This window comes from Amphiprion ocellaris, chromosome 6 (genome assembly GCF_022539595.1).
Source record: "Amphiprion ocellaris isolate individual 3 ecotype Okinawa chromosome 6, ASM2253959v1, whole genome shotgun sequence".
NCBI classification, from domain to species: domain Eukaryota; kingdom Metazoa; phylum Chordata; class Actinopteri; family Pomacentridae; genus Amphiprion; species Amphiprion ocellaris.
In genome coordinates, this window is record NC_072771.1 from 34859901 (window position 1) to 34886734 (window position 26834).

At 37.1% G+C, this 26834-nt stretch overlaps 1 protein-coding gene and 1 long non-coding RNA gene across 6 annotated transcripts in view; both read left to right on the plus strand.

Moving 5' to 3' along the window:
* Nucleotides 1-11736, plus strand: part of ppef2a (protein phosphatase with EF-hand domain 2a) — a 36202-nt gene extending 24466 nt beyond the window's left edge. For all 5 annotated transcript variants that reach the window (XM_055011373.1, XM_055011375.1, XM_055011372.1 and 2 more), the window contains 6 exons: nt 1901-2086; nt 3249-3391; nt 4666-4772; nt 5997-6163; nt 7170-7257; nt 8705-11736. In XM_055011373.1, coding sequence (XP_054867348.1) covers nt 1901-2086; nt 3249-3391; nt 4666-4772; nt 5997-6163; nt 7170-7257; nt 8705-8958 — 945 coding nt within the window. In that variant the 3' untranslated portion in view covers nt 8959-11736. The remainder of the gene's footprint in view (nt 1-1900; nt 2087-3248; nt 3392-4665; nt 4773-5996; nt 6164-7169; nt 7258-8704) is intronic.
* Nucleotides 11737-22233: 10497 nt separating this feature from the next.
* Nucleotides 22234-26100, plus strand: LOC129349068 (uncharacterized). The gene is made up of 3 exons (XR_008601910.1): nt 22234-22335; nt 24094-24829; nt 25058-26100. It is a non-coding gene; the product is annotated as an uncharacterized LOC129349068 (long non-coding RNA).
* Nucleotides 26101-26834: the final 734 nt, after the last annotated feature.

Consider the following 26834-nt stretch of genomic DNA (forward strand, 5'->3'; position numbering starts at 1 on the left):
TTGATACAGACCAAATGATTAATCAATAATTGCAATAATTTTGCTTAGCTGGATAAGCCCTAATCCCTCTACTATACTAGATTATTTTAATTTTTAACTTATCAGTACAAAGCGGGTGCACGATTTTGTATTCAGAAATGTTTAAGATGATCACTGAATCCAGCTTGTGTTGCGCTGTACAAACAAATATTATGATATTACAGAAAATATTTCAGCCTAGCAAAGAATCAGACGGCACTCTCATGTCTGTAACAGTAAATATGAAGCTGCAGCCAATTTAGAATAATTATTTAGTCACTGGCAGATGGATTTATTTAAGGTCTTGTGTCATATTCAGGGTCATTTCTGCAGAAAAGTGATGTGTTCAGTTACACTTTGCCAACTTTCAAACAGCATACATTTTCATTTGCTACAGACCTTTCTTTTTTTTTTTTTTTTTTTTTTTTAAAAACTGCTGCTTCCCAAGTTACAGTATTTAAAAATATATGTTAGTAATTCAAAATAGTCAACAACACTCTCCTCTGCAGGTAAAGGAGTCTAGAATAAGTTTAAATGTTCATTCTTGGCCTTGAAACAAGCAGCTGAGCAAACTCAGTTCACTAAACAGAACGAAAAGTAGACTCATATATACATATTTATTTTTAGTTTTAATTTGGATGCATACCTGGCGACTCTGAGAAGAGTCGTGACCCAACAAACGCTCCATCAGTAATCAACACTGATGTGGTTTGTTGGCTGCATGAGTGTTTAAAAGCTGTAATCCACCGCGTCATTAATCCTTGTGCTGTGAGTTCAATCAGATTTTGTTTAAACTGATCATCGCCACCTTAACAGCAGGCAGGTGTAAGCGGGTTCAAACTATAACGTCATCACTAAACTGTAGTTTAAAGGTATGTTAACAGTATATATGAACAGAAATTTAAGTTAATTTCATGACATATGGAGGAGACTTTCGTTTCGAGTCAGATTTTGTTGATTAAAGGTTACTGCAGAGACACATGTGGCCATTATTTAACTTGCATTACTCAGGTCAGATTCTGCCTTGTTTAATTAGTGACACTGTTAGTTGTTTCCCTCCTTTAAAATCCTTCACTGCATCTAGAAATCTGGAAAGAAATTAATATAAACTGTAACTTCGTTTGTTGGTAGAGGCATACAATCGGAAAGTAATTAGTTCTAATTACTTATATCTTTTATTTTGACTGATTTGTGTCTTTTTCTTTACGATTATTTCCAGTTCAGATTAGACTCGGTTTGGTTGTTGTGCTTCCTCCCTCCTGCTATTTATTGTTGTTTCAGTTTTTTTTCCCCCCTAAATATATTTATTCAATTTATGAACAGGTACATAATAAGAAGTAGAAAAGCCATACTTTAATTAAGCTTTAAGGTAAAATTAACAAAGAAAATAATAAAAATGAAATAAACACACCAAATAAATACATTTTTAAACATTTCCAATACATGAACCAAAAATAAACAGCAGAATATCAGCTGTTAATTTATCATGGTATGTAATTATGACAAATAATCCCCATTTCTATAAAAAAAATGACTGAAAAAGTTGCATTTTTATTGAAGTTCTGTGTGAGAACTCAAACTTTCATTTGAATGTTTTAAGTCTATGTACCATGTGTGCATTACCCAATGCTAAGAACAAATGCATACCTCAGAGAAGAACAAAAATGAGAAAAATATGAACTGTAACATAGTCTATAAGATGCAAGACTTAAATGTTGTCTGTGTTTAATCTCAGATGCACAAATCCATTGATACAAGTTAAATGCCAGACATTTAAGGAAGCAGGAGTAGGCAGTTACATCAGAAATGGTTGCTAAATGTGGAACAACAAACTAATTTATCCACTGAAGATCTCCTTCCTGTGATTCCTGTGTTTCACCAGATCCTGGACCTGCTGTGGAGCGACCCGATGGCTCAGGAAGGCTGCGTCCCCAACGAGGTGCGAGGCGGAGGCTGCTACTGGGGCCCCGACATCACCGAGGACTTCCTGAACAAACACAACCTGCAGCTCATCATCCGCTCGCACGAGTGTAAACAGGACGGTTATGAGTTCTGCCACAACCGTAAGGTCAGTACAGACATGGAGGTGTTGAGAGGCCCACAGTTCACGGCCTGAATTCAGCACTTTATTAGCAAAACAAGAAAAGCCCTCAGAGAGCACAGTACATATATACATCAGTGCAATGCATCTGTTTTCTTCGGTTAATTTTCTGTTAAACTTTCTAGTTTGTAATATTAGTATACAGTTTACACTTTGTGCCTGTGGTTTGTTAATTCATTTTTCTTATTTTAATTCTTATTTTTTTCTAGACAATTTACACACCTAAGACACTTGACACACTGACACTGCACACAAACACTTTTAGAAACTTACATTTTGTACTTTGCATTTTGTACTTCGTATTCTTTGTTATTTCTATTTTACTACTATCCTCTGTGTAATTGTGTATATTCCACTAACCTTTGTTTTTTTTTGTACTCTGGCAAAATAATTTCCTCTGGAATGAATAAAATAGATCTTGTCTTGTCTTACCTTGCCTTATCTTATCTTAGTACTCCGCCAAGGCTGCTCAGTCGTATCGAATCAAATCTTGAAAAAATTTGTAGCAGAAATCATGGCAGCATAGAATGTGTCCTTTTAATATAGATGTACCCACAAACAAAATGACCTTGCACTGAACACAGGTGTGTTTTATGCATTTGTACATTATGTACAGATACCGAATCACGTGACCTAAATATGTAGTGAATGGTGGGAATTGATGGGACTCGGAAACACCTACACAATTTAATCAGCTGTTCCTTGTATCATTTCCAACAGATAAGTCCTGATAAGTCTGCAGCGGTCGATTTCTAGCAGGATCACAATCATGTGATCGTCAGCAGGCAGCTCATGTAGTGTTCACTTGTTGTCGTAGTTACAGTGATGCCGTGCCACTATCTCATAGTGACACAGAAATCTTTCACAAATCCATGTATCCAGACTATAAGCCGCATCACTGCCAAAATCTAATCAGTTGGTCCTTGTGTCATTTCTGACCTTCCCTGAAAATTTCATCCGAATCTGTTAGTCTGTTTTTGAATAATGTTGCTGACAGACAAACATATGCCGATCGTCACGTAACTCCGCTGTTCCTTAGCGGAGTAATAAATGTATGTTAGGTTCGTTTCCAGACTCACTCATAGTATGACATACGGCTCTTCTGATCGGGTCCTTTGGTTTCCTTCAGGTCCTCACTCTGTTCTCTGCCTCCAATTACTACGATGTGGGAAGCAACAGGGGGGCGTACGTGAAGCTGGGTCCCGACCTCGTGCCTTATGTGGTCCAGTACCAGGCCAGCAGCATGATCAGAGAGCTCACCGTGAGGCAAAGGTACCAGAGATTATATATCTGTTGATTGCTTCGTTCCTTTAAAATGGTTTAATGTACAAAATGTCCAAAAAACAACAAGAAACGAGCAACGGGTCCAAAGTGATGACTTCAGGTTGCTTGTTTAGTCCAATGAACAGTTCAGTAGCCAAAGATTTGCACCATGCAGTGATGCAAAGCTAAGAAAGGTAGCAGATTTAGATTTTTAAAGACCCAAAACAACAGTTTGACATTTAGGAAACAGGTAAATTAGCTTTTTTTTCTACACAGAGATGATAAGATTGATTCTGCTGTTTTGTCTACCTGTTAAATTTGATCAGTCGTGTATTAGCCTGACTGGAACAGAGAGTCGGATATCTTTAAAATAAACTTAAAACTTTTTTTAGCTTGACTTTTATCTAGTATGTTTTTATTTTGAACTCTAACTTTGCTGTAATGTGTTACTCAGTATTTTATTATTACTTTATTATTGTTTATAATTATTAGTTGTTTTTTTCTTTTTAAGGTCAGCATGTAAATTTGTATTTTTCTGTGATTTTACTCGACTTTATCTGTTATTTAACAAAACTGAGAAAATCTGGAATTTAGCAATAAAAAAAATATGCACAATTTTTTAAACCAAATATACATAATTTTTCTTTAAAATCATGTTTGTTTTCATTTAAATGCAGAAAAAATGTCAAATTTTATGGTTAAACATTGCAGAAGAATACATTTCTATTAGCAGAAATGCAGATTCTTGATGCAAACGTTATTTACAGTTTGGGTCTGTTTTTGTTGTTTTTATACACGTAAATTTAAATATTTTTTGTGATTTACTTGATATTCTCTCTTATTATTTTGTACTTTATTATTAATCAAACTTGTGGACTTTTTACATCTTTTCATGTTCAACACTTGCATTTATTGCATGACTTGTGCTATAAAAAAAATCTATTTTATTAATGATTGATTGAGGTTAGCTTGACCTAAGATGAAGGTAAACAAACAAGATATGGCATGTTAATTTGTGAGCTTCAGAGACAGAATACAGTTATTTCCCTAAATGTCCAGCTAGTTCTTTAAACATTAAGTTGATTATCATATTTAAATTATCTTTCTCTCAATTAAGTAGTCATATTTTTACACAGCATTTCTGCACATTTTCAGCTGTGACTGGATTAAACAAGAACTTTGCACCTGAATGATAAAATTCATGAAGTTTTATTTGATAGAGAATCACAGTTTTGCCTCTTTTTGATAAAACATCTCCACGTTTTCTGTTGAATCGTCTGCAGTGTCGGCCGAACGGAGCGCTCAGCCCTCAAAGTCCTGCGGGAGCAGCTGTTTGCGCACAAGTCTGACCTCATCTGTGCCTTCAAAAAGTTCGACAGCGAGAACACAGGTGTGTGTAGTTTGAGTTTCGTGAAGCATTGCAGTCCTCAGCAGATCAGGTGTTGATTCGTTTTGTAGCGGATCTCTTGTGCACTTTTATTTTCCCAGGGACATTGGCAGGCTGGGGAGAAACATGAGCCCTCGTCTTTGTATGTTTAGTGGAACAAAATAATCCTCTTTTAGGATGAAAACAATTAGAACTCCAGCCCAGAACGCTTCAGTTTCACAGGAACTTCAGATGGAACACATTCAGTGATTTAATTGTATACAATCATGTGAAAAAATGTGGAAAGTTGGACAAGCATTTGATCCTGTTTGAAACATCCATCCATCCATTATCTACACACCACTTAATCCTCATTAGGGTCGTGGGGCATTGGACGCCCTGGACAGGTCACCAGTCTATCACAGGCCTACATGTAGAGACAAACAGTCACACTCACATGCACACCTACAATTTAGTATCATCAATTAACCTCAACATGTTTTTGGATTGTGGGAGGAAGCAGGAGAACCTGGAGAAAACAAGCATGCACAGGGAGAACATGCAAACTCCATGCAGAAAGATCCCGGGAAGGTTCTAGCTGCAAGGCAACAGTGCTAACCACTGAGCCACTGTGCAGCTCCCTCTTTCAAACAGGAGTCATGAATTCCATCAAGGCTGAATCCTAAAGGGTCTCTGTTAAAATCAAGTCTTGTTCGTCACTTGTAACGTCCACGGAGAAATGATTGAAAACTGTAGAATAAAGAACAGCTTGTACTAATATTTACATATATTGACATGACATACTGTGTAAATGTTACAGATTACAGCGTTTGTTTTCCTCTGCCACTTGAATTGCAACGAAAAAGCTGAGAATAGAACTGAGAAAAGTACATATTACAGAAAGTTCTGCTTTTGACAAAACAGTTGCACCACAGTGTCATTAGTGGCTATTAAGGAGCTGCTAGTTGCAGCTCACAATGAGGAGAAAAGGAGAGGAGAAAAAAAATAAAGCTGTCTACACTTTATATGCTCTACTTAGCAAAGTATTGCAAAGCTAAATCTAAATCTAATTCTGGGCCTTGGGAATAGTAGTTTGGCAAAATAATCTCAATTTAAAACCCAGAAAATGTCATAAATGTGCAAAAAGTAATATATTCAGGCAATTAACTGAATTTGGAACAAATGAATATGAAATGAAACGCTAGAAGAACTCTCTTTTGAAACAGTATGACCTTCCACCTCTGTTAGGTGTGGTGTCTCTGAACGACTGGGCCTCGGCAGTGGAGAGTGTGATGCACCTGGACCTGCCCTGGAGGATGCTTCGCTGTCAGCTCGTCACCCGCAAGACCAGCGAAGGCATGATAGATTACTACGACTGGTTCAACGAGCTCGCCATCATCGGGCCTAACAGTGACGTAAGGACACGCTGCTACTCTGAAGTAGCTGCATGAACAGATCAAAGACACTCTAGTAATAAGTGCTGAAGTTATATTTTGGATAAATTGAATGAGTGTGCATAGTCAGTATATCTTTACATGCATTCAGACCTCTGCCGTGCAATTGAAAACTCTGTAAAAATGCAAAAACCTGAGATTGTTATGGAAACAGGATCCTAAAAGTGAAAATAAGGAAATATTACAGCAAGTTCATCTATCACATAATTGCACATTAGTTTACCCTGCTAAAAATCACACCCATATTTACTGAAAAAGACTGATAACTTAGAAGCATTTTGTTCAATTTCTGGATTTTTTTTTTTTTTTTTTTGCTTCTGTCACATTTTTACTCACTGTGGGCTCATTTCTCGCTGCAATATAACATTCTGCATCTCTATGGAAACAGAACAACCATAGCTAGAAGTGAAGAGAATGTTTTGATTATTTATTTTAGAAAATTTTTTAAAAAATCTGCAATCAACATGTACAACATTTGTACAACAAGTACCCACAGGTGTTAGCAGTACTGAAATAAATACGTAGCTCTGCATGTTACAGATGTTTTATTAGTTACATTTTTAATTTAATCCATAGTTGTTTCATATCTTATCTTATATTATTCCCATAGTTTGGTATCTTAAAGTGATTTACACTGTTTGAATCGGGAGGTTTTGTGCTTTTAGTGTATAATTTTAACACAGAGTGACAGAATTTTCACTCAGTGAGTGTTAAAGGGTTAAAGTGTCTTTCCATACTGGCTTAATCAACCTTTTACCTGAATCTTCAAACTATTGTCTGTAGTGGAAACTTCTTTAGTTCCATCAAGCAGTAAAGCAGAGTTTGGCCATGAGTAGCAGGTTTTATTTTTGTTTTGTTATGTAACTCTGCTATATGTATTTTTGTGTAATGTACAAATGTTAAAACATATAAAAGCTTAAATGACAAAAAGAAGAATTTGTTCACTTTGTTGTTTCTTCTTTTTCAGAACATTGATCAGAGTCTGCTGGAAACGTTGTACCGCCACCGCTCCACTTTGGAGACCATCTTCAGGATCGTAGACACAGACAACTCAGGTAAAAGAGCCATTTATTTGTAAACCATAATATGTGCACACATTTAGACACCCCACTGTTTTTTCTACTCTTTAAATGGACGCTTTATTTTGTTGTTCCCAGCCAAAGCTGGCCTCCTAAAGGAAAATGTCCCTCATGTTATTCTAAGGCCTCGTGTTTGTTGTAAACACAGATAACACGACATCAAGCAGATACGTCCATATCAGAAATGTCAAGAAATATAAAATTTTACCATCAGTGACTCATAAATCTGTTCGTTTTGCGTCAAGGAAACACTTGTCGGAACAAATAGAAATTGAGTTTAGTTTATTTGCAAGAGAATAAAACAGATAGCAGAGGTGAGAAAGATGAGACGGGAGAGGTCACGAAGAAAGAAAAATGCACAAAAGGACAAAAAATGTGTCAAGAATAGAAAAAGAAGAAGGGAAGACATTATGAAAAGTACAGGAATAATGTCACATTTTTACTCACTGTGGGTTAAATTTTCACTGCAATATAAAGTCCTGCACTCTATAGAAACAGCACAACCATGGCTGGAAGTAAAGACAATTCAGAAATGTCTTTTACACAGTGAAGCAAAGTTATAACACCGACGATCAGAAAAAAGAAAAGTTGTATTTCTCTGAATACTACAAAAATGTGAACATGTGTACAATGGTTTTCCAGGTGGCCAAAGATGTTAACAATACTGGAAAATAGATATTTTACTACTTAATTTTTAATTTTGTTTCCATACTTGTCTCCTATCTTCTGTGTCAACACTGCCTGCAGTTCATCCGGGTTTACAGTTAATACAGGGAGTGCAAATTTTTCTGTGTTTTTAACAGAATCAGGTTCATGCAAATGATTTACTTTCGACCAATTCTTAAATGAGACATGTAGAACATACTGATTTTGATGAAATAATATGACTTTAAGCTTAGATTTGGAAAACTGAAAGTGTTTTAACTGTTGTAACTGTCTGAAACTTAATTATGTAATTTCTGTTTTTCAGTAAGTATAACCTGCCTTTCAAAACTGCTGCTGTTTCTTGGGTTTAGTATGATTGTCAATTTCTATTTTAAAAATGTTATAGTATTGCAATGTATAAATAAATATGTAGGTTAACAAAGAAACAGCGTGTGTTAAAATGCGTCAGAAAGCATTAAATCAGCACAGAAATGCTGCTGTAGAGTAGAAACTGTGGTCCAGTGGAGGTGTAAAGTGTGTCAGGGCTCTGATGACTGAGCTCATCCTCCATTAATCCACCTGTAGCGTGCCAAAGAGGTCGCAGCAAATACCGGCCTCCTGAATCCCACTGAGGATTAACCCACTGATCTATTGGTCTCTGGCTCCCCTCCCCACTTCTGACCATGACACAAACACACGCTGACGTATTTGTATCAGTGACCATCCTTTAATATTACTGCATCTCTGCTTGTTTAACCTCCAACATCCTCCCTCTCAGGCTTCATCACCATGGAGGACTTCCGGCAGACGTGGAAGCTGCTGAGCGTCTACCTAAAGATGGAGATCACGGACGAGGCCATCTCCGACCTGGCCGTCACCATCGACAGCAACCAGGACGGCAGCATCGACATCGACGAGTTCATGGAGGCTTTCCGGCTCACGGACAAGAAGAGCCGGCTGGAGCGAGGACGCAGCATGTTCATGGGCACGGCCACCGACCTCACCAAGCTGGAGGGAGATCCCAACATCTGACCAGACGGAGCGCAACGACCGAAAACAGGTTCCTGGCCAGGCGGCGGAGGGCAGGGGAGGGGAGGGGATGGAGATAGAGCCAACGCAAGCTGCTTCAATGACGCACACGAAGACGCAGGACGCTGCTGAGCAACAGCCGTGTGGATCATATGGGATTAGGAGGAGTTTAAAGGTCAGGACGTTTGACAGCGAATGTTCATTTCACTTGGTGACACAGTTTCACTCACAGGGGGTGGGAGGGTGAAACAAGTGCTGGAACAAGGAATGTGTCTCTTTTATTTGGTTTTGATAGTTAAAACTGTTAAAAACAAACACAGGACCAAAGGCGCACTATATTCAGACTGCAGCATTATTATAATTACAATACTAGATGTGTTTTTTTTACAGTTTATGTCCACAACTGACCTTACTTTTACTAACAAAACAGAAAAGAATGAAAGTATGCCTGCATGCTGGCTCCAGATGGGATTCAATAGACAACATGTTGGACATAAACATGTCAAAAAGACAAAAAATTCAAATCTCAATCAAAAATGCATCACAGGGTGGCAGCACACATGAAGGAAAATGTTAAATTTATGAGAAATGTTCCCCAAAAAGACTATTATTATCATATTCAAACTGTAACAGGTACAACAGGTATAAGGATTTTTGCACTTTATTGCCACTGTTGTTTTTAACAACAGAGAAGATTTTGAGTCCTGTAAATGTGTTGAAGTGGACGATGTATTGGTCCCAGTCGGGTTTTAATCACATCAGTATGTTTTAAAAATAGTCAACACAAGGGCAGTCAAACGCATAAAGATCTTAAAACGTTAAAAAATTCAACAACAACAAGTGCACAGCTGAAACTCAGTCAAATGTACATCCTGGGTGGGAGTGTATCAAATACATGATAAGATATAACGAAAATATATCAGAAACATTTCAAAAACTGTCAGTTACACCAAAACGAACACTACAGAATGCAATGAAACCCCTACATCAGAAAATCTTCACTCAGTTTTTTTTTATGTAGTGCAAAATCATAACTTATGTTACCTTAAGGCACTTTATTATTACAGAGAAGCCCCAAAACTACCCCATAATCAAGAATTTGACTCTTACTGACTAATTTTGCTATTGATTAATTGTCCTGTTTACACAGTTATGGAAAAATGTGAAAATTTTCCATCACAAAAATAAGCAACAATTGCCTGATAGTAAATACACAAAAAAAAGAAAATGAATAAATAAGGAAATAAATAAAACAATCAAAATTTATTGCGCTTAAATGTAAATTCTATATTTAAAATATTAAAATAATAGCACATCTTTAATAACATGCAGGTTGGTATAAGGCATAAAGATCCTCAATGAAACTCTATTAGTTTAATTTATAAAGGATCAGTTTCTCAAAATTTTAATTAACAACACTCCAAAACTGAAATGTATTCAGTTTATAGTGACGTAGAACTGTAAAAAGCAGTAGATCCTTATGATTTGAATGTGCATCAAACATTAAACTAATCATCACATACTGATATTTATTAGATCACACTTACAAAGTCAACATACAGTCATTTTTCCTCTTCTTTCAGTGCATGTGATGCTTTTTTGAGACTGACAACTGTGTTTTGCCTCCTGTGTTGTTCTTAAATCGCTCTTTGAGTGCAGTTTTTCAATAACTTGTATTTACACATGATGTTGGTACAGCTGCACTCCTTCTAAAGACTTCATAGATACCAGAAGCTACACTAAAATGACAATATTTGATAAAATAGTGCGATGGACTGACTAACTGCAGCTAAATGTTGCTGGTGCCTTCACAGTCGACGCGTTTAAAGTAAAGTCCAGCCTGCCAACGATGGGTTGCTCCTCATTTTAGGAGGGAAACGAACCTTCACCTTATCCAGAACGGAGAACTCATGAGTTTATTCATTTGACCTCTAGGATGTTTGTTTGAACCAAACTGCTGCTCTGAAATCCAGAATGTTTAATGTAGTATAGAGGAATAGTTGAAGAGATCTGGGAAATAAGCTTGCTGTGTTAGCTTAGCTTAGCATAAAGACTGGAAATGGAGGGGAAACGGCTAGCAGGCTTAGTTTAAAGCTAATAAAACCCGCTTACGAGCACGTTTCAAGCTCAATTATTCATCTATTATATCTTGTTTGTTTATTCTGAAGGAAAAACATAAGGAAAAATGAGAAGTTGTGGGGATATTTGACTGTTCCCTGTAGGCTAACTAGTTCCTCTTGTTTCCAGTCTTTATGCGAAGCTAAACTAACTACTACAACAACAAAAAAAGTGTATTTCCCAAAACTTTACATGCTGTATTACATGTTTTAGTTAAATCTGGTAGACAAAGTTCCCACATTGATGCATATTATTTAACACAACGACAGCAGAATGTTTGTTTTTCTAGCATGCCGACCATGTGAAGTATGTACGGTACTGTAAATACATCTCACAATCCTATTTGTAGCGTTTATTTTATGTCAGCCTTTGTGTTTATGAAATGCAAGAAGGCCTTTTGGATAAAGTATGACTATGTCCCTCGATATTATCAATATGTACTGTAGATTTCTTCTCAATTAGCCTCAGAGCAGCATTGTAAAGAAAATAAGGCATTAGCAGAACAAGATTTTAAAAAATAAATAAATCTACCTATTTTATATACAAAAATTCATTAAACTTGAAAAAAAAAAAAGACAAAAATTTGTTTGTTTTATTTGTCTATAATTTCCCAAGAGGTTTTCTGGACATAAGCAGCTACATAAAATAAATAATTTACAGATATTTTGTTTGCTTTTAATTTTTTTTCTCAGATGCATATGGTTTTTATTTATGCTGATTATTTCTTCATTAATTCTTAATATTTCAGTTATTTAATGGAAAACTCCTACACAAAATAAACCTGCAGCTAACAGATCTGCTGGTTATTTTTGTCAGTCAGCTTATTTTCGTTATTATTTATTTGTTTGTAAAATACATGAAATCTTCTATTATTTGCTAACCAGGAACGAGTGAATATTTAACCTTTTTGCATTTTTTGTAATCAACAAGCTTTATCTTAATTGATTTATATCATACTGATATTGCAAACTATTTTACACTGAGTAAACACTTTTCAACTTACTGAATCTAAATGAAATAATAGTTTAACAACATCTTAAAAATCTCAAACAGTCCACGTGTTGAAATTCTGCTTTAAAGTGCATTAAAGTGCATTTGCAGGCTCAGATGTTAAATTATTAGCTGTATTATGTGGTCATTTTCTGGCTGAGCAGTCCAGTTAATTCTCAGAATCACCAGCAGGAGGCGCAACAGACCGACTCTGCCAGCACAACTCAGGACTGATGAAAAGTAAATCCTCCCTGTCCATGAAGCATAAACAGGGCAGCCACAGAGGAACAGTGGTAGAAAGTACATTTATTGGACTGAAGTAGAATTTTGAGGTACTTTGCTGAGTGTTTCCATTTTATACTTACTTTTATTTCACTATGTGGCAGAGGGGAATATTGTACTTTCTACTCCACTATGTTTATCTGACAGGATTAGTTACTTGGAAGAGGAACATTTTAAACAATAGAACGCAACACATTGTTAAAAAAATACAGAAATCAGTGTGTCGTCAGGGTGACATTTCAGATGTCTGAGTTGTTGATCCAGTATTTTCCTAATGGTGTTTTTGATAAGAGCATAGTGTGTCTCCATCTTCAAGCTTGATTTATTGACTAAGATCCTTTTGGATGGGTTCTACTTTTTATTTATTTAGTTTCTTTTCATATTCAGAATCACAGCAGCAACTTACATGTGTTGTTGTCCAGAATGTGACTCCATTGGTTTAATTAAGGTTCAATAAATGAAATAAAAACAGTGATTTTTCTCTCTAAACTTCTCTCATAATGTTTAATTTCTAAAAATTAATGTTCAAATAATCCAATATGTCGCCAAAAATCAAAGATTAGAGAGAAACTGGAAACAAATTTTCTGTTAAGGAGATTTATCTGCTGTGACTGTATAAAAAATGGATATAAAGTGATTCAAACTGACTCCACCTGCAGCAACTAACAGTAACATGCTGCTGACACACTACTGATGCTTGACTATAAACCAGGAGCATCAGACTCACTTTAGTTCAGGTTCCACATTCAGCCCAATTTGATCTCAAGTGGGCTGAACCAGTTAAATCACAGCATAATAACCCATAAATAACCACAACTCCTAATGGTTCCTTTGTTTTAGTACACAAAAGTACGTTCTGACAATGTTCACATTTAAGGAATCATCTTTTTGCAAAACATCATGAACAACCTGATATTTATTAAGAAAAATAAGTTCAAGTTTAACAACATTATGCAGCAGTTTATCATTTCCACATTACAACTGACAGATCACAGAGAGTCTGCAAAGGAACAGAACATTTAGTCACAGCTATCTGGAACTGAACCATATGGTATTTTACTTTAAAAAAGACAAAAAACAACAAAAACAAGACAAAATATTACAAAAACAAGACACGTAAAGACAAAAGCGAGAAAAAAATGGCAAAAACATGAGACAAATGACAAAACAAAAAGACAAAAAATTAGGCAAAAAAGTTACAAAGCGACAAAAAAATGGACACAAACGAGACAACAAATGACAAAAGCGAGAAACGAAATGACAGGAATGATGCCCAAAACAATGAATAAAGCAAACCAAAAAATGACAAAAATGAGACAAAAAACACAGAGACAAAAAGGAAACACAAAAAGACAAAAACGTGAGACAAATAATAAAAGCCAGACGTAAAAAGACAGAAACGCAACACAAAATATTACAAACATGAGACAAAATGACAAAAGAGCAATATAGTATTTTACTTTATGATCAAAACAATTTGTCATGGGTCTAAAAAATATTTTAAATTTCTAGTTTTACAAATTTATAAATTGCAGTTAATGTCTTAATGTCTAGTGCTTTTATTTTTTGCAAATGATGCTCGTAGCTTCACTAAAGTGTAATTTTTCATGCACTTTGACTTGTAGTAGAGTATTTTGCATTGCTGTCTCAGTAGTTTCACCTAAATAAAGGATCTTCTTCCACCACAACAGGAGAGTTTGAGGTTTTAGGGACTGATAATACAAACTGTTCTGCTGCAGTAGACAAAGGGAATTCTTGGGGTTTTAGCTGCATTATCTCTCTGAGCTCCTGAAGTCAGGACAGCAGATTTCGTTGCACATGATCACCTTCTAAGTGGGTGGATGTTAGGACAGGTCCAGAGCTGCCTGCAGGCTGAGTAAGGCAGGATTTAAAGCATTTCACAAACCAAAGTTTACACGCATTTGTCTTTTCCCGGGATTAGGAGGAACATTTGTCCTGCCAGTGAGTTTCTACAGCCCTGTGTACAAACACTAACGGAATAAATTGTGTAACATTCGTGGAAATGCTGCGAGAAGCTTCACGCTGCTCGAATGAATGTTAGCTGATTAGCTTAGCATGAAGACTGGAAACGAGGAAAGTGTTGGACTGACTCTGTACAAAAGTAACAAAAGCAGCTGTAAAGGTCAGGAATTTAAAGAGTATTTTTAATTTGAAAGATGATACAGCAACAATACAGTCCACACAACATAAAAACACAGTTTGATTCATCCGTCTCCTCTGCCACCAAGTCTCATTTTAAATTCCTACATTTAATAGCTTCTCACACAAACCTCTCAGTTAATAACCTGAAGAAAGGACTTCTACCATAAACATGGAGCAACGAATTGCCCATCTTTAAGACAACAAATGCAATTTTCTTGTTGCAACAATAAAAAATAAATGCCTTTAAATCGCATTTCATTTACAGATATTGCAAGGAAGGAAGACATTTTTTAACGACAAATCACTGCAAACTTTACATTCTTTGTAGTTCTGTCAGTGTAAACATTGTACAGATCTAATGGAACATGCTGACACCGAGAAGAATAAGAGGATTTTAACCACCTTAAAGCTACTTAAGAAGGAAAACTGTACGTGGAGGGGTTAAATCCTGTTTTGCTAGCGTAGACTGGAGGGTGATCCTGAACTATGCGGCGAACACTAAACTTGTTTGTGTTGGCTACAGTCAGCACATGGAGTCACAGTGGGTTTACATGAGGAGAGGCAGCCTGAAGTTACCTACAAAATTGCTTAAAATCAAATGGCGGTCGCACTTAATCCTGATTTGATTGAGGTTTTCTCTGCAAAAACATAAGTGATATCAATCTTACTCCCAAAATGCACTTCTTTAAGCTCACCTTTTAATCAGCATTTAAAACATGACAGAAATAATCCCCAGGGACGGAGGCTGACGTGCTGCTGCCTCCACCCCCAACACTGAAAAACACACATCGTGGAGACTCGTGGGACAAAGACGGAGGCAGTTAGACCCAGTTTTTCAGAGTATTGTTCGCTGTCTGCAGGTGGTCTCACAGTTGTAAAGCTGTCGGAGTTCTGCACTAATGAAGACGTCTGAATGAAAAGCTCCTTTCAGATCAGGGATAACACTGCTGGCTTCATCAGTCTAGTTAAAGTGGTGGTAATCTGTCGCTTTTACAATAATGTTCCTTAGAGTTATCCAAACGTGAGTACGACATTTTTATATTCGTCAAATTAGACGGTGCATGAAATGACATTGCAGGAATAAACAAAAGATTCAACCTGAAACCACCATGCAACAAATGATTTATCTGAGTGGCCTTTTGTTAGATCCTATGGCACATCCTGTCTCCATGTTGGGGATAATTTACAGTTAGAATCAATCAAGCTGCTGCTATTGTTCTTTTTGGAGACGCTCATCTGGATCCTGATGCCGTTTAATGCTGCAGGTACAATAACCTGATTTTAATTTCAGAAATCTCCTCAGTGGCTTTCTTTGTTTGATGCAGGGCAATAATTTGACCCTTCTGAGACAGAGTAACATCCTTTCCTTGACCACAGGATCTGTCTTCCATCATGGTTGTTTAAGAAATGAGAAGCTCCTCACTGCATCAGCTGGAGTTAAATAAGTTAACGTTTTTTTGGACAGGCACTGTATTTAACCCTTAGATGCATAAGTAGGTCAAAAATGTTCCAGTGAGGCAGTATTCTTGCAATATCTTTTCCAGTTTTTCCTCAAAATACATGTTCTTTCTTATATCATTCCATCTAAATTTTAAAATTACCATTTATACTTTTAAAGAAATTGTAATATTTGTATTGCTACCCCAAGCTCTTTGTCAGTGATGATATCATACAAAAGGTGATGCACAAACTTGGAGGGGCAGAGAGCAGCAACAGCTGGAGGAAAAGACTGGAAAAGTGTCAAGAAAATGGACTGTGACATTCTTCTACTGCTGTTCTGTGTAATATTCTTCATTTGCAATTATCAAAATGTTCAAAATCTGTTACAAAGTGAAAAATAAACATATTTCAACCATGAAATTGTTCTTATGTGGACAAACATATAATGCAAACAATAATACAAATGATTATTCTCAGCCAAAATGACATCAAAACACATTGATTGTTATGTGGGTAATTTTTTGAATCACTTATGGAAGAGTGTAGGGTCCAATCGCTCGTGCATCTAAGGGTTAATAAACTCAGAAGAAAAACTCCTACAAACAGCTGGAGGCAACAAACTAAACTCTAGCTCGTCCTAATGTTTGGTCAAAACCCAGATAATATTTATTACTGTGGAGTTTCATTAATCTAAAATGGCTCTGTCTTGTGGTGAATGGATAGTCAGACAGGTCACTTGCACAATAAGGTTCCTCACAGATTCATTTAGACATGCCAACTAAAATATCATAGTAGTCCTACATGCATGATTGGACAGTACATCCAGTACGTGGAAAATTATTCAACTGTGTGACTTTCTGCTACATGCTGATCCTGTCTCCAAGTCTGTGATCATTTAGAATTATAATCCCTGAGGTTGCTGCTGTTGTTTAACATGCGTAAATGTGCACAACTCTTTCTGCTTGGAGACGCTCATATGGATCCTACTGCTGTTTGATGCTGCAGATAATTAATAAATTCACAGGAAAACCTCCTACAAACAGCTGGAAGCAACACACCAAACTGCAGCTCTTCTTAATGATTTATCAACACCTGGATTACATTTATGATCAGTCTTATTAATCTGACGACTCTGTCTTCATCGTGGTTACAGCGTAAGGGATATCCCTAATATTCAAAGGGAGCAGGGGAGTAAAAGCTAAACGTGTCGCTTTAAAAGATATTTTCTAAGCAAATCAGAGGGATCATTTCGTTCCCTCGCTACAAAACCAGACAGAAGAAAAACATAGCCATCAATCCACATTCATTATTCAAATCAGGTTATATAAAACTCAAATCCTGATCACACACAATAAAATCCCATGGATGAAGGCCCATGAAATAAACAAAATGCAAATTCTAATCAGAAACAGCCAAAACAGGATGCTAATTCAGCGTACTGATAGGGAAAATTAAAATAATTAATCAAGAAAAACCTTCCAAATGAAGTAAGTTTAGCTCAGTTCAGAGCATTTTAGATGAGTTTTGAGAGATGTAGGTGAGTTAATGTGAGGTGCATGAATGTTGTTGAGGACCTGAATATCCATGTGACAGTCCAAACAGGTGCGAAATCATTTATATCAAGTCGTAAACTCTCACACTTCTGGGTTCCGTTTACTTTAATATGTTATAGTTTGATGGCAAAGTTGACTGAAAGCTGGTTTTTCTTCCTGAGATCTGTTTTTATCTAACTTTAACTTCTCTCTCTATCATCCTTCATTCTGCCTTTGGTAGCAGCTAACAGGTGTGTCTGATTTATCGCCTCACTTTCTCCTGCCAGGTAGGAAAAAATGGGCTAAACCTTCTACTTCTGTTCTCCTTTCTGCTAGATAGTAAAGTTCCACAGTTTTGGACATTTCAGATCGTAATAAATGTGAATTTGAAGGGCAAAGCGAAGGGAAAGAGTATAGAAATGTTATGTGGACGATTAAAAGGACGATTTAATGTTGGAACATTAATCTGTTTGCCCAATAAAAGGTTGTGAATTAAGCAGAGTGCTCCAGTTCTCTTATTTTGTATTCTGAATGAGAAGTATTTTAGTTTTGGCAAACAAACTGTGTCTTTTGCTCTGTTTGTCATGTTTTTGTATCAATATTAGTGCTGAAATGTAGAAAAGTCTTCCCTACATCACTTTACACAACTATTCAGATTTGGTCAAATTACCAGAAATTAGTGCATTCTGTCATGGTTCCTGTCATGAGTGAGCAATTTAAATTATTTTTAAAAAAAGAAAAACTTTTTTTATGATTAGAAACTTTTTTCTTCATTTATTTTACACTATATGTTGACAGACTTTGCATTTTTGTGAAGATTTTTTTTTTGTTTGCTTTTTTTTAAATTTCAGGCTAAATCCTTCAGTATTTTATCAATAATTTAACCTAAATAGCATCGTTTTTTTCCATGAAATTCTTGAAAAGATACTGTGAAGAAACATGTAAATTCATCAAATACTGGATGTGGTAAAAAAAAATAAAAAGCCTGCAGCGTGAGTATAGAATGGAGGTTTGAAACATACATTTTTCAAGCAAAAATATTAAGGAAATGCCAAACATTCTGAGGTTTTGGTGTCTCAGATGACAGCATGAGCCACCTTTATCCATCATAAATAGGTGTTTGGTACTCTTGCATGCTGAAATGTCATTTTAGGATCTGGGTAGCCATATGCACTTCTGTGTTCTCCAGTTTCACAATTTTATTTGGCCTAATAGTGAAACTGATTAAAAAACACCCCCCCCCCCCAAAAAAAAATAGCAAATTAATCGATTATATAAGTAATGGTTAGCAGTAACACTGTTCTAATAAAAACAGTGGTTTTAAACTTAGACAAAGGGATTAAATGTGAACTTGGAAAATGAAAAATATTCTTACATGTCATGTTGATCAAAATAAATGAAGGGAATTTGGAATTATTCATATTTTAGGTGGTTTACAATGCATGAATAATTTATCTTTCAGCCAAAAAGGAGCTGGAATAAAATCACTCAATTTGTCAAAAACTACGACAGTTTGATTTATTTATTTTTTTCCTGCTGGATTTCTGTGTTTAAAAAGTGGTCAGTATTAATATTTTGATTGCCTATACCTGAAGATTTATATTTTAGCTGTTACTGTATTTTGGGTTCATATTTTGTAAAATCGACAACAAAAAAAAGTCTTATATCTTAAGATCTGCTACAGAAATGAGTCCAGAGGGTGCTTTCCACTCTACTGAAGGTCAAAGTCGTAAAAAAAAGGGAATAATTTACACCTAATTTATAAACTGATGGAGAAAATGTGCACATGCTGATGTCTGCAGACCCTGAAACCATCATCTCGAGGGCAGAAACATATGATGTTTTCAGAAGAGGAAAAACTGCCCCAAGGCAGAATAACAAACACAAGGCTGCTGCTGTGTACTCATGTAGCGTCCTTGTGGATTTGTGCATTTGTCTCTGATGCAGGTTGAGATACGTGACGGAAATCTGCGACCTCATCTCCACCTAAAACAACCTGCCTGAACTTGTTGCGTTTTTACAGTCAAAACAGTTTGAAAAGAAAGCAAAAAGTCTCGGCTCTTGTTTCCGGAGAACTGGATGTTTCTGCAAAAGGTGAGTCAAGAAAACGTCCTTGCTCTTTTATCATTCCGGGAAAAGAAGCATAATTTATCAAACTGCTCCGGCCCAGCGGTAAAGCCTCTTAGAGATGCTTAGTTAGAAAGAGATTTCTCCTCAGAAAACCTTCCTGCTTTTAATCTAGTGTTAGAAGACGTAGGAATCCCTGATTTCTTTTATAATGATGTATTTTATTGTTGTTTCACTACATTTTATACATAATATGACATGGAGCTAACCGCATTGAAATAAATGACTGCTGCTATGGACTTCCCACGATGCCCTGAGCTCCTCTGCTTTGCTCCCCATACATTTACTAATATACACCATTGCATTTCAATAGATGTGTGCTTTCTCTCTGTCATGGTTCATTTTTTGTCCTCTGCATGTATATCTGGCTGCAGCGCTACAGATCTGTTCTTCTCTTATGCACTGTTTGTCTGTTTTATATCTGCTATCCTGTTCTCTCACCCCTTTACCCTCATCCAAACCAGTTGAGGCAGATGTCCTACCTATCTGAACCTGGTTCTGCCAAAGTTTTCTTGTTACAGGGTGTTTGGTTTTTTTTTTATCCCACAGTTACTTAAGGGGAATCATTTGGTTTTGTTGTCTTTCTCTTAATAATCTTGGAACTATGTAAAGTGCCTTGAGATGATATACAGTGGTGGAAAAAAGCTTTCAGGCTCTCTCTTTAAAGAGAGAATGTGAGTTCAGTGTGCCATCACAGACAGTGAGATGACCAACACCAGCAGCACTCACGCATCCCCAAACCATTATACTGCCTCCACCATGCTTGACAGTAGGTACTTTACATGCTGGAGATAATGCTTCTCCTGATCTTCTGCGTACCCTCACATTAGCAGAAGGAAGATAAAGTTGGAAAATGGACTCATCTGACCAGAGAGTCTTCTTCCAGTTCCTGGCTGTCCAGTTCTTGTGTGCTTGGGTCCAACAACGTCGGGCTAACCTCTGTCTCTCATTGATCAGGGGCTTTTTAACAGCCTTGAAGGACCTTAAGCCATGATCTAAAAGTCGGCCACGTCCAGTGCAGGTGGAACACTGGACACCAGTTTGGTTTGGCCACTGCTGTTGAAGCTCCTGTGATGTCATTCGGCGGTTTTCCTTGCACATGTGGATCAGGATGTGCTCATTTCTACCTGAAGAAACCCTTGGATGCCCACATCTTGGTTTGTCTTCCAAGCTGTCGGTTCGTCTGTATTTCTGCAGTGAATCCAACTGTTAAAGGAGTGCATCTGCACTTCCTGGGTCCATGTATATTTTGGCAATTGGATTTTCCATTCTGAAACGGGTATTGAAAAACAAAAAAAACTGTAGTTATTTGATTTTCGTTTTAAAATACAAAAAATAAAATTGAAATACAAGGCGTTTTTCCTTATCATGATCAAAAAGGGATGTACGAAATTCTAAAAATGCTTTGATTTTCATTTTATATTTAGAATAACAAAAAAATAAAAATCAGTAAGAGACAGAAACAAAAAAGGGTCAGTTTTTTCATTTTCTGAGACCGGAAGTGGTCATCAGCAAGTGTGGAGCCAAACGACAACAAGATTCTCAGAGGGCGGAGCCAGAGAGCAGAGATTGGTCAGACTGACTGAGAGCCAGAGAGCAGAGATTGATCAGACCATAGATATCTATAGAAGACAGCGCGCTAGCGGATCTAGTCTTCTATATATCTATGATCGAGACGTCTGGCGGCATCTCTGGCTGCTGTTGATCTTGTTTTTGGAGTAAAACACGGTAAGAAGATAAATACTTCTAACCAGTAGCGTTGTCTTGTTGTACGTTAAGTCAGCGACTTGTGTAGAGTTGTGTTTTGTCGTGTTTGAACAGTTGGTCCAGACGCGTTAGCTAGCTAAGCGGCTAAGTTAGCTAGCGGGCTAATAAACACAGGTGGCTAACTTACCGCTGAACACCTGTGTTAGTTGCTGCTGCAGCTGTCCTCATTATTAGAAGGAACTTCTCAACCTGTGTTTCTCTGCTGTGTATTTTAGCTTTTAAAAAGTTATTTTACTTTAAGGTTAACTGAAACCCGTTCAGCTGCACTGAAGTTAAACATTCAGCTGGTTTGAATTAAACCTCGCTTAACTTAACATTGTGCAACATTACCTCTCTGAATCTCTGTAATTTCATTAAATTCCTTTTCTCTTCCACTGCTGAAGTTCAATCCAGGATATAAAGTGACATTAATAATGAATAAACTAACAACCAGCCATTGTATTTATTTATTATTGCATGTATTTGTAGTAAAACATGAGATGAAACATCCTACTTTTGGATCTAGAACTGCACAAGCCGTTCATTTTCAGTCACCTGATGAGTTAAACTCCCCTTTTTATGTAAGGTTGAAGCAGAAAGTCTGAGTTAACAAAGAAAGTTGTTTATAATTTGCGATACCTGTCATCTCTGACTGAGGCTTTAGCTTTTATTGAGCTGATTTACATGTAGAAACTTTGTTCAGGAAGATTTCTCAGTAGCTCAGAGGACAGGCTGCTTTTTACACAACCTTGTAAGAGAATGTGTCAATGCTTTCAGCAGAATTTAGGAACACAACACTTCCTAAACAGATATTTTGAGGCTGTGAGGTTGAACGTTTGAGAGTCTATCAGTGTGTTTGTTTGTGGTCTTTCTGTTTCTAGGTGGAAGTTGAATTAGTGAGGATGACTCCTGCTCCTGTCATCTCTAAGCTCCTCACACATCTTTACCTGCACATGAGGAAAATCACTCCTGTAGAATGCAGGTATGTTTGTCATTATTATAAAAAGATGTTGCCTGGTGACCTGTCAGAAACCCATCATACAGAGTCAGCCAAAATAATGTTTACACACATCAGGAAAAGAAAAACTTGCATACATATTTCAATACTAAATTTATTCATACATCACCAGATTAATAAAAGTTATCTTTGGCCTTTACAATTACAAGAGGTGCTCAAAGTGGTGGCCACTGGCTTCCAGACATTTCTGTTGTGTTGTAGACGTTACTTGTTGATGCTCCATTCATGAGGGTAGCGCCATCTGTTGGGAAAACATCGTACAACAGGACACAGAGTTATGGTGATTTGATCAAACTTAGAAAGAGGAATCTATATGTATAGAAGTACTTATACAAATGAAATATTTACAAAAAAATGTATTTTCCTGATGTGTGTAAACATTATTTTGGCTGACTCTGACTCTGTGAACTTAATGAGAACAAAACTGTCATTTAATTGTTGCTCTGAAAGCTTCTTTAGTGAAAACCAGCTGGTGTTCTGCTTTGAAACAAACTGCTGTTGAGGTCTGTGTTTTTAGGTTTAACCCCACAGTTTCTGAATGAACTGATAGTTGTGTTTTTTTCCTGATCAATGTGGACGTTATAATTGATGGTAACATTTACTGATCATATAATCAGCATAACAGAATAACATTCTGACCACCTGACTAATACTGTGTTGGTCCCTTTATGCTGCTAAAACTCCTCTGACCCAGTGGTTCATCAGAACCTCTGGGGATCCTGTGGATTCTGTGGATCCTGTGGGTTGCAGGGTGGGTCCTACCTAGACCAGGCTGATCCTGGACCATCCCACAGATGCTCAATCAGATGTGAATGTGGGGAGTGTGGAACCCAGGTGAACAGCTTAGCTCTGTCCTGTTCCTCGGACCACTCCTGAGTAGTTTTAATTTGTCCTGCTGAGGGCTGGCAGCTGGCATCAAGGACTGCTGTTGCCATGGAGACTAGGGGGTTGTTTGTCCTGCAGTGTTTAGGTGGTGGTACATGTCAAACATCCACATGAACGTCAAGGTTTCCCAGCAGAACGTTGCATTAGAACAAGATGACGGATGTTGTTCTCTTCAGCTGTCAGTGGTCACAATGTTGTGGCTGATTGGTGGATCTGTCTGCCTTTACTCTGACATCCAGAGTTATACAAAAGTGTAGTACGTGTGCAGTGCAGAAGAGATTTACTTTATTGTATGCAGTTTTAGTGGTTCCATCAGAGAAAATCATATCCATATACAGATTTTTATTAATTCCAGGGCTGGTTCAGTAAAGATTATAATAATAACTACATCAGATAATTCTTTGTCGCAGTTGGAATTTTGCAGACTGAGAGATGGTTGAGAAGGTTTGCAGTTCTTGTTTTAGCAAAATATGTTATAATAGAAGATCTTTATTGTCATTGTACATGAAATTATCTGCAAACCAGCAAAGTGCATCAGTCTGAGGTTTCTAAAAATAAATAAGTAAAGAAAAATGCTTCTAAAGCCAATAATAAACAGAATATTTTGAGGGAATATTCTAAAAAGGAAAGAAAAGCTCCATTCTCACTCCTCTCAGGATAAACTGTCATTAAAATTGACTTTAAATTTAGCTTCAACACGAGATAAAAACATTTACTTTCATTACTGATGTTGTCAAGTTTTAATAAAGTTCATGCTACTTTTATAAAATGATGAAAGTGAATAAATTGTATTTCTGTGATCTGTGTTTGATTTCTGTCTTTTCTCCTGTCATCCAGATGTTCAGAGGGAGATGATGCCACATCTGGTCCAGCTGATGGAAGGTCTTGAAGTTCTCTGACTGGCCTCGACTGAAGATGGTCGTCTCTCTGGATTTAAGGTTCAGATGCTCAGTAACAAACTCCACCAATGAGCCAACAGGGAAGCTTTAGGTTTATTAAATGTTGCTATGAAGGTTTCGCTGTTTTTCTTTGTGAATGCAATGTGCTCTAACTGAAACTTGAATTAGAACTTAGAAGTAAATCCTTCCATCTGAAAGGATTTAGTTGCATTAATAACCTCATAACATTCTAATTTTTACTCCAGTCTTAGTTGGAAATAGAATCTCTGTATTGATTCAGGTAAAAACTGAACTTCACAGCATGTTGGAGCAAAACAACCAGATGAAAACTGTGATGGTGTTGGATTGTCAGACCGTAATGTTGCAGCTCAAAGCAGCTTTTCTAGCTCAGTTCATTCTGACATTCAGCTATGAATCAACACAGCAGATGGTGATCCATGCTGTGGAAGTCTCACATCTCCTGATTTAATGGAGCTGCTTTGCACTTTTTACACTGTTTATTCACCAACACTTTATTTAATAAAAGTCCCATCTAGTTTTTATGAGGAATGTGATGTTTTAATTTCTCTGTGAATAACTGCAGTCTAATGGAACAGCTGGAATTGTAACATCTGTCCTGATATTGATCATGAAGTATTGATCAGAATACTTATGGTCAGCAGTCATCCCTGAAGGTTTTTTTTTAATTTTTTTTTAAAGTTATTTTTTTGGCCTTTTTTCCGGCTTTCATTCGAAAGGTGCAGTGAGAGAGAGACAGGAAACAGGGGAGAAGAGTCGGGGGAAGACATGCAGCAAAGGGCCGCAAGCAGGAATCGAACTCGGGCTGCTGTGTTGGGGGGCCAGACCCTGTACATGGGTCGCCCGCTTAACACGCCGAGCTATACGGGCGCCCATCCCTGAAGTTTTACATTAAAATCTTTACTTGTGTTGTGAACTTTGGTAAGAAGCAGAAATGTTAGCGTTGCCATGGATACATGAGTGTTAAATTCTGTCCATGTTTCCATTTTGGGAAATTCAGTCCAGCAGATGAGTTTGTTTTTACTGCCAGCTACCATTCAGTCTGAGATATTAAGAATAAATAAATGTGCATCACGTGGAAACGAACAGATTTTATTTTTATTTATTCCTACAGCTGCTGCAGGAAAGTTCCAAAATGTGGAGGAATTTAGTGTCACAATCACAGAAAATAAATATTATCTGAAAGTCAGGTTATTGTTTATCAGCACAATACAAAAAGATTCATGTTAGAAATATTCCAGTTAAGACTCTAGAGTATCATGATTTATGTAAATTTACCTCAATAATATGAATGTTCAGGTTAAGATTGTGCAGTGATATTTATTATGTAAGTTTAGCTGATAAAAGTTTATGACTCTGCACTACAATATTATTTATTTAAATTTACATCATCATTATTATAATATTTAGGGTCAGACCCTACAGTATTGAGATTAAGAAATAAAATATTCTGTAAAATGTAAATACACTGAACTAATCTGGATATATTTAAGTGAAACTACAATATTATTTGACACAAATCTATCTAAATCCAAATTTTCATCATTTTTCTCCAAACATTTACTGGACTGATTTAAATATTAAAATCACTCCTTTCTAATCCTCTGCTGTACGTTCAGACCTGAGGCCTTAAATAGAAACACACAAGTATGTGATTGAAGGAACTTCTGCAGAGTCCTGGTTCCAGAACATGATGATAGAATTATAGACAAACTTTAACAAAAGCTGCCTGAGAGTTTACAGGTTTTTATGTTAGATTTCTTCAGTAATTTAATGAGAGTTATCAGAAAAAATCAAGTGTTCATTTGAATTGGAGCTCATATCTTTGGCAGCTGTAAAGTTTCTGCTCCTTCAAAGTTCACAACACAATGAATGAATTCCTAAAACACTCTCAATGCTGGAGAGCGTTTGTGATGCTGAAGCAGTGACCAGTTTTTCTGTTTCTTCTCTGGAGATGCACAATGAGGGACGTCTGCAGAGACTGAGAAAGAGTCTCACCACATCCTGACATGAGGAAAAAGACTTTATTGAAGACTACAATGAGAAAAACTATCAGACAGCAGACGGCTGCATTCAAGGTGAGCTCTGAACATTTGATCTGGAACAGGAATTCAATCACAGCAGCATGAGCTTCATTTCAGTCTGTAGCTGCTGAATTCATGGATGAATCATCCCAGAGTCTCACCCAACAAACAACCTACAGAGTGAAGACCTCCAATCTGATTGGACGGCCTCCTATTCAGCCACATGTGTGAACAAATGCCTCTAAGCTGATTTGTTTTCTAAAATAAATCCAGTTTGAGTCCTAATCTATGCCTGTGTGTTTGCTTCTTTCCACCGCTGTTAACAGTTTAGGCTGTTAGGTTGTTCCAGATAAGACGAGTACAAGATTCTTCAGAGCCGTTCTACCACGAGCCTGACAGGAAGAACTTCAACAGCTACTGAATGTTCCTCTGGTTCCCTCAAGGCTACAGGAGGAGTCCTACGAGGACGAGCCGGTCCACCTGATGGAGGCCAGTCGCTGCGGATCAAAGCCAACACCGACTACGTGGACTTCTACTGGACCACACGGAGGCCTTCAAACCAGACCAACAAGTTTAGTGACTCCCCGACTCGTGGGTCTGAGGACGCCGCCGAGCCTCGGTCCAGCCGGCCTCCTGT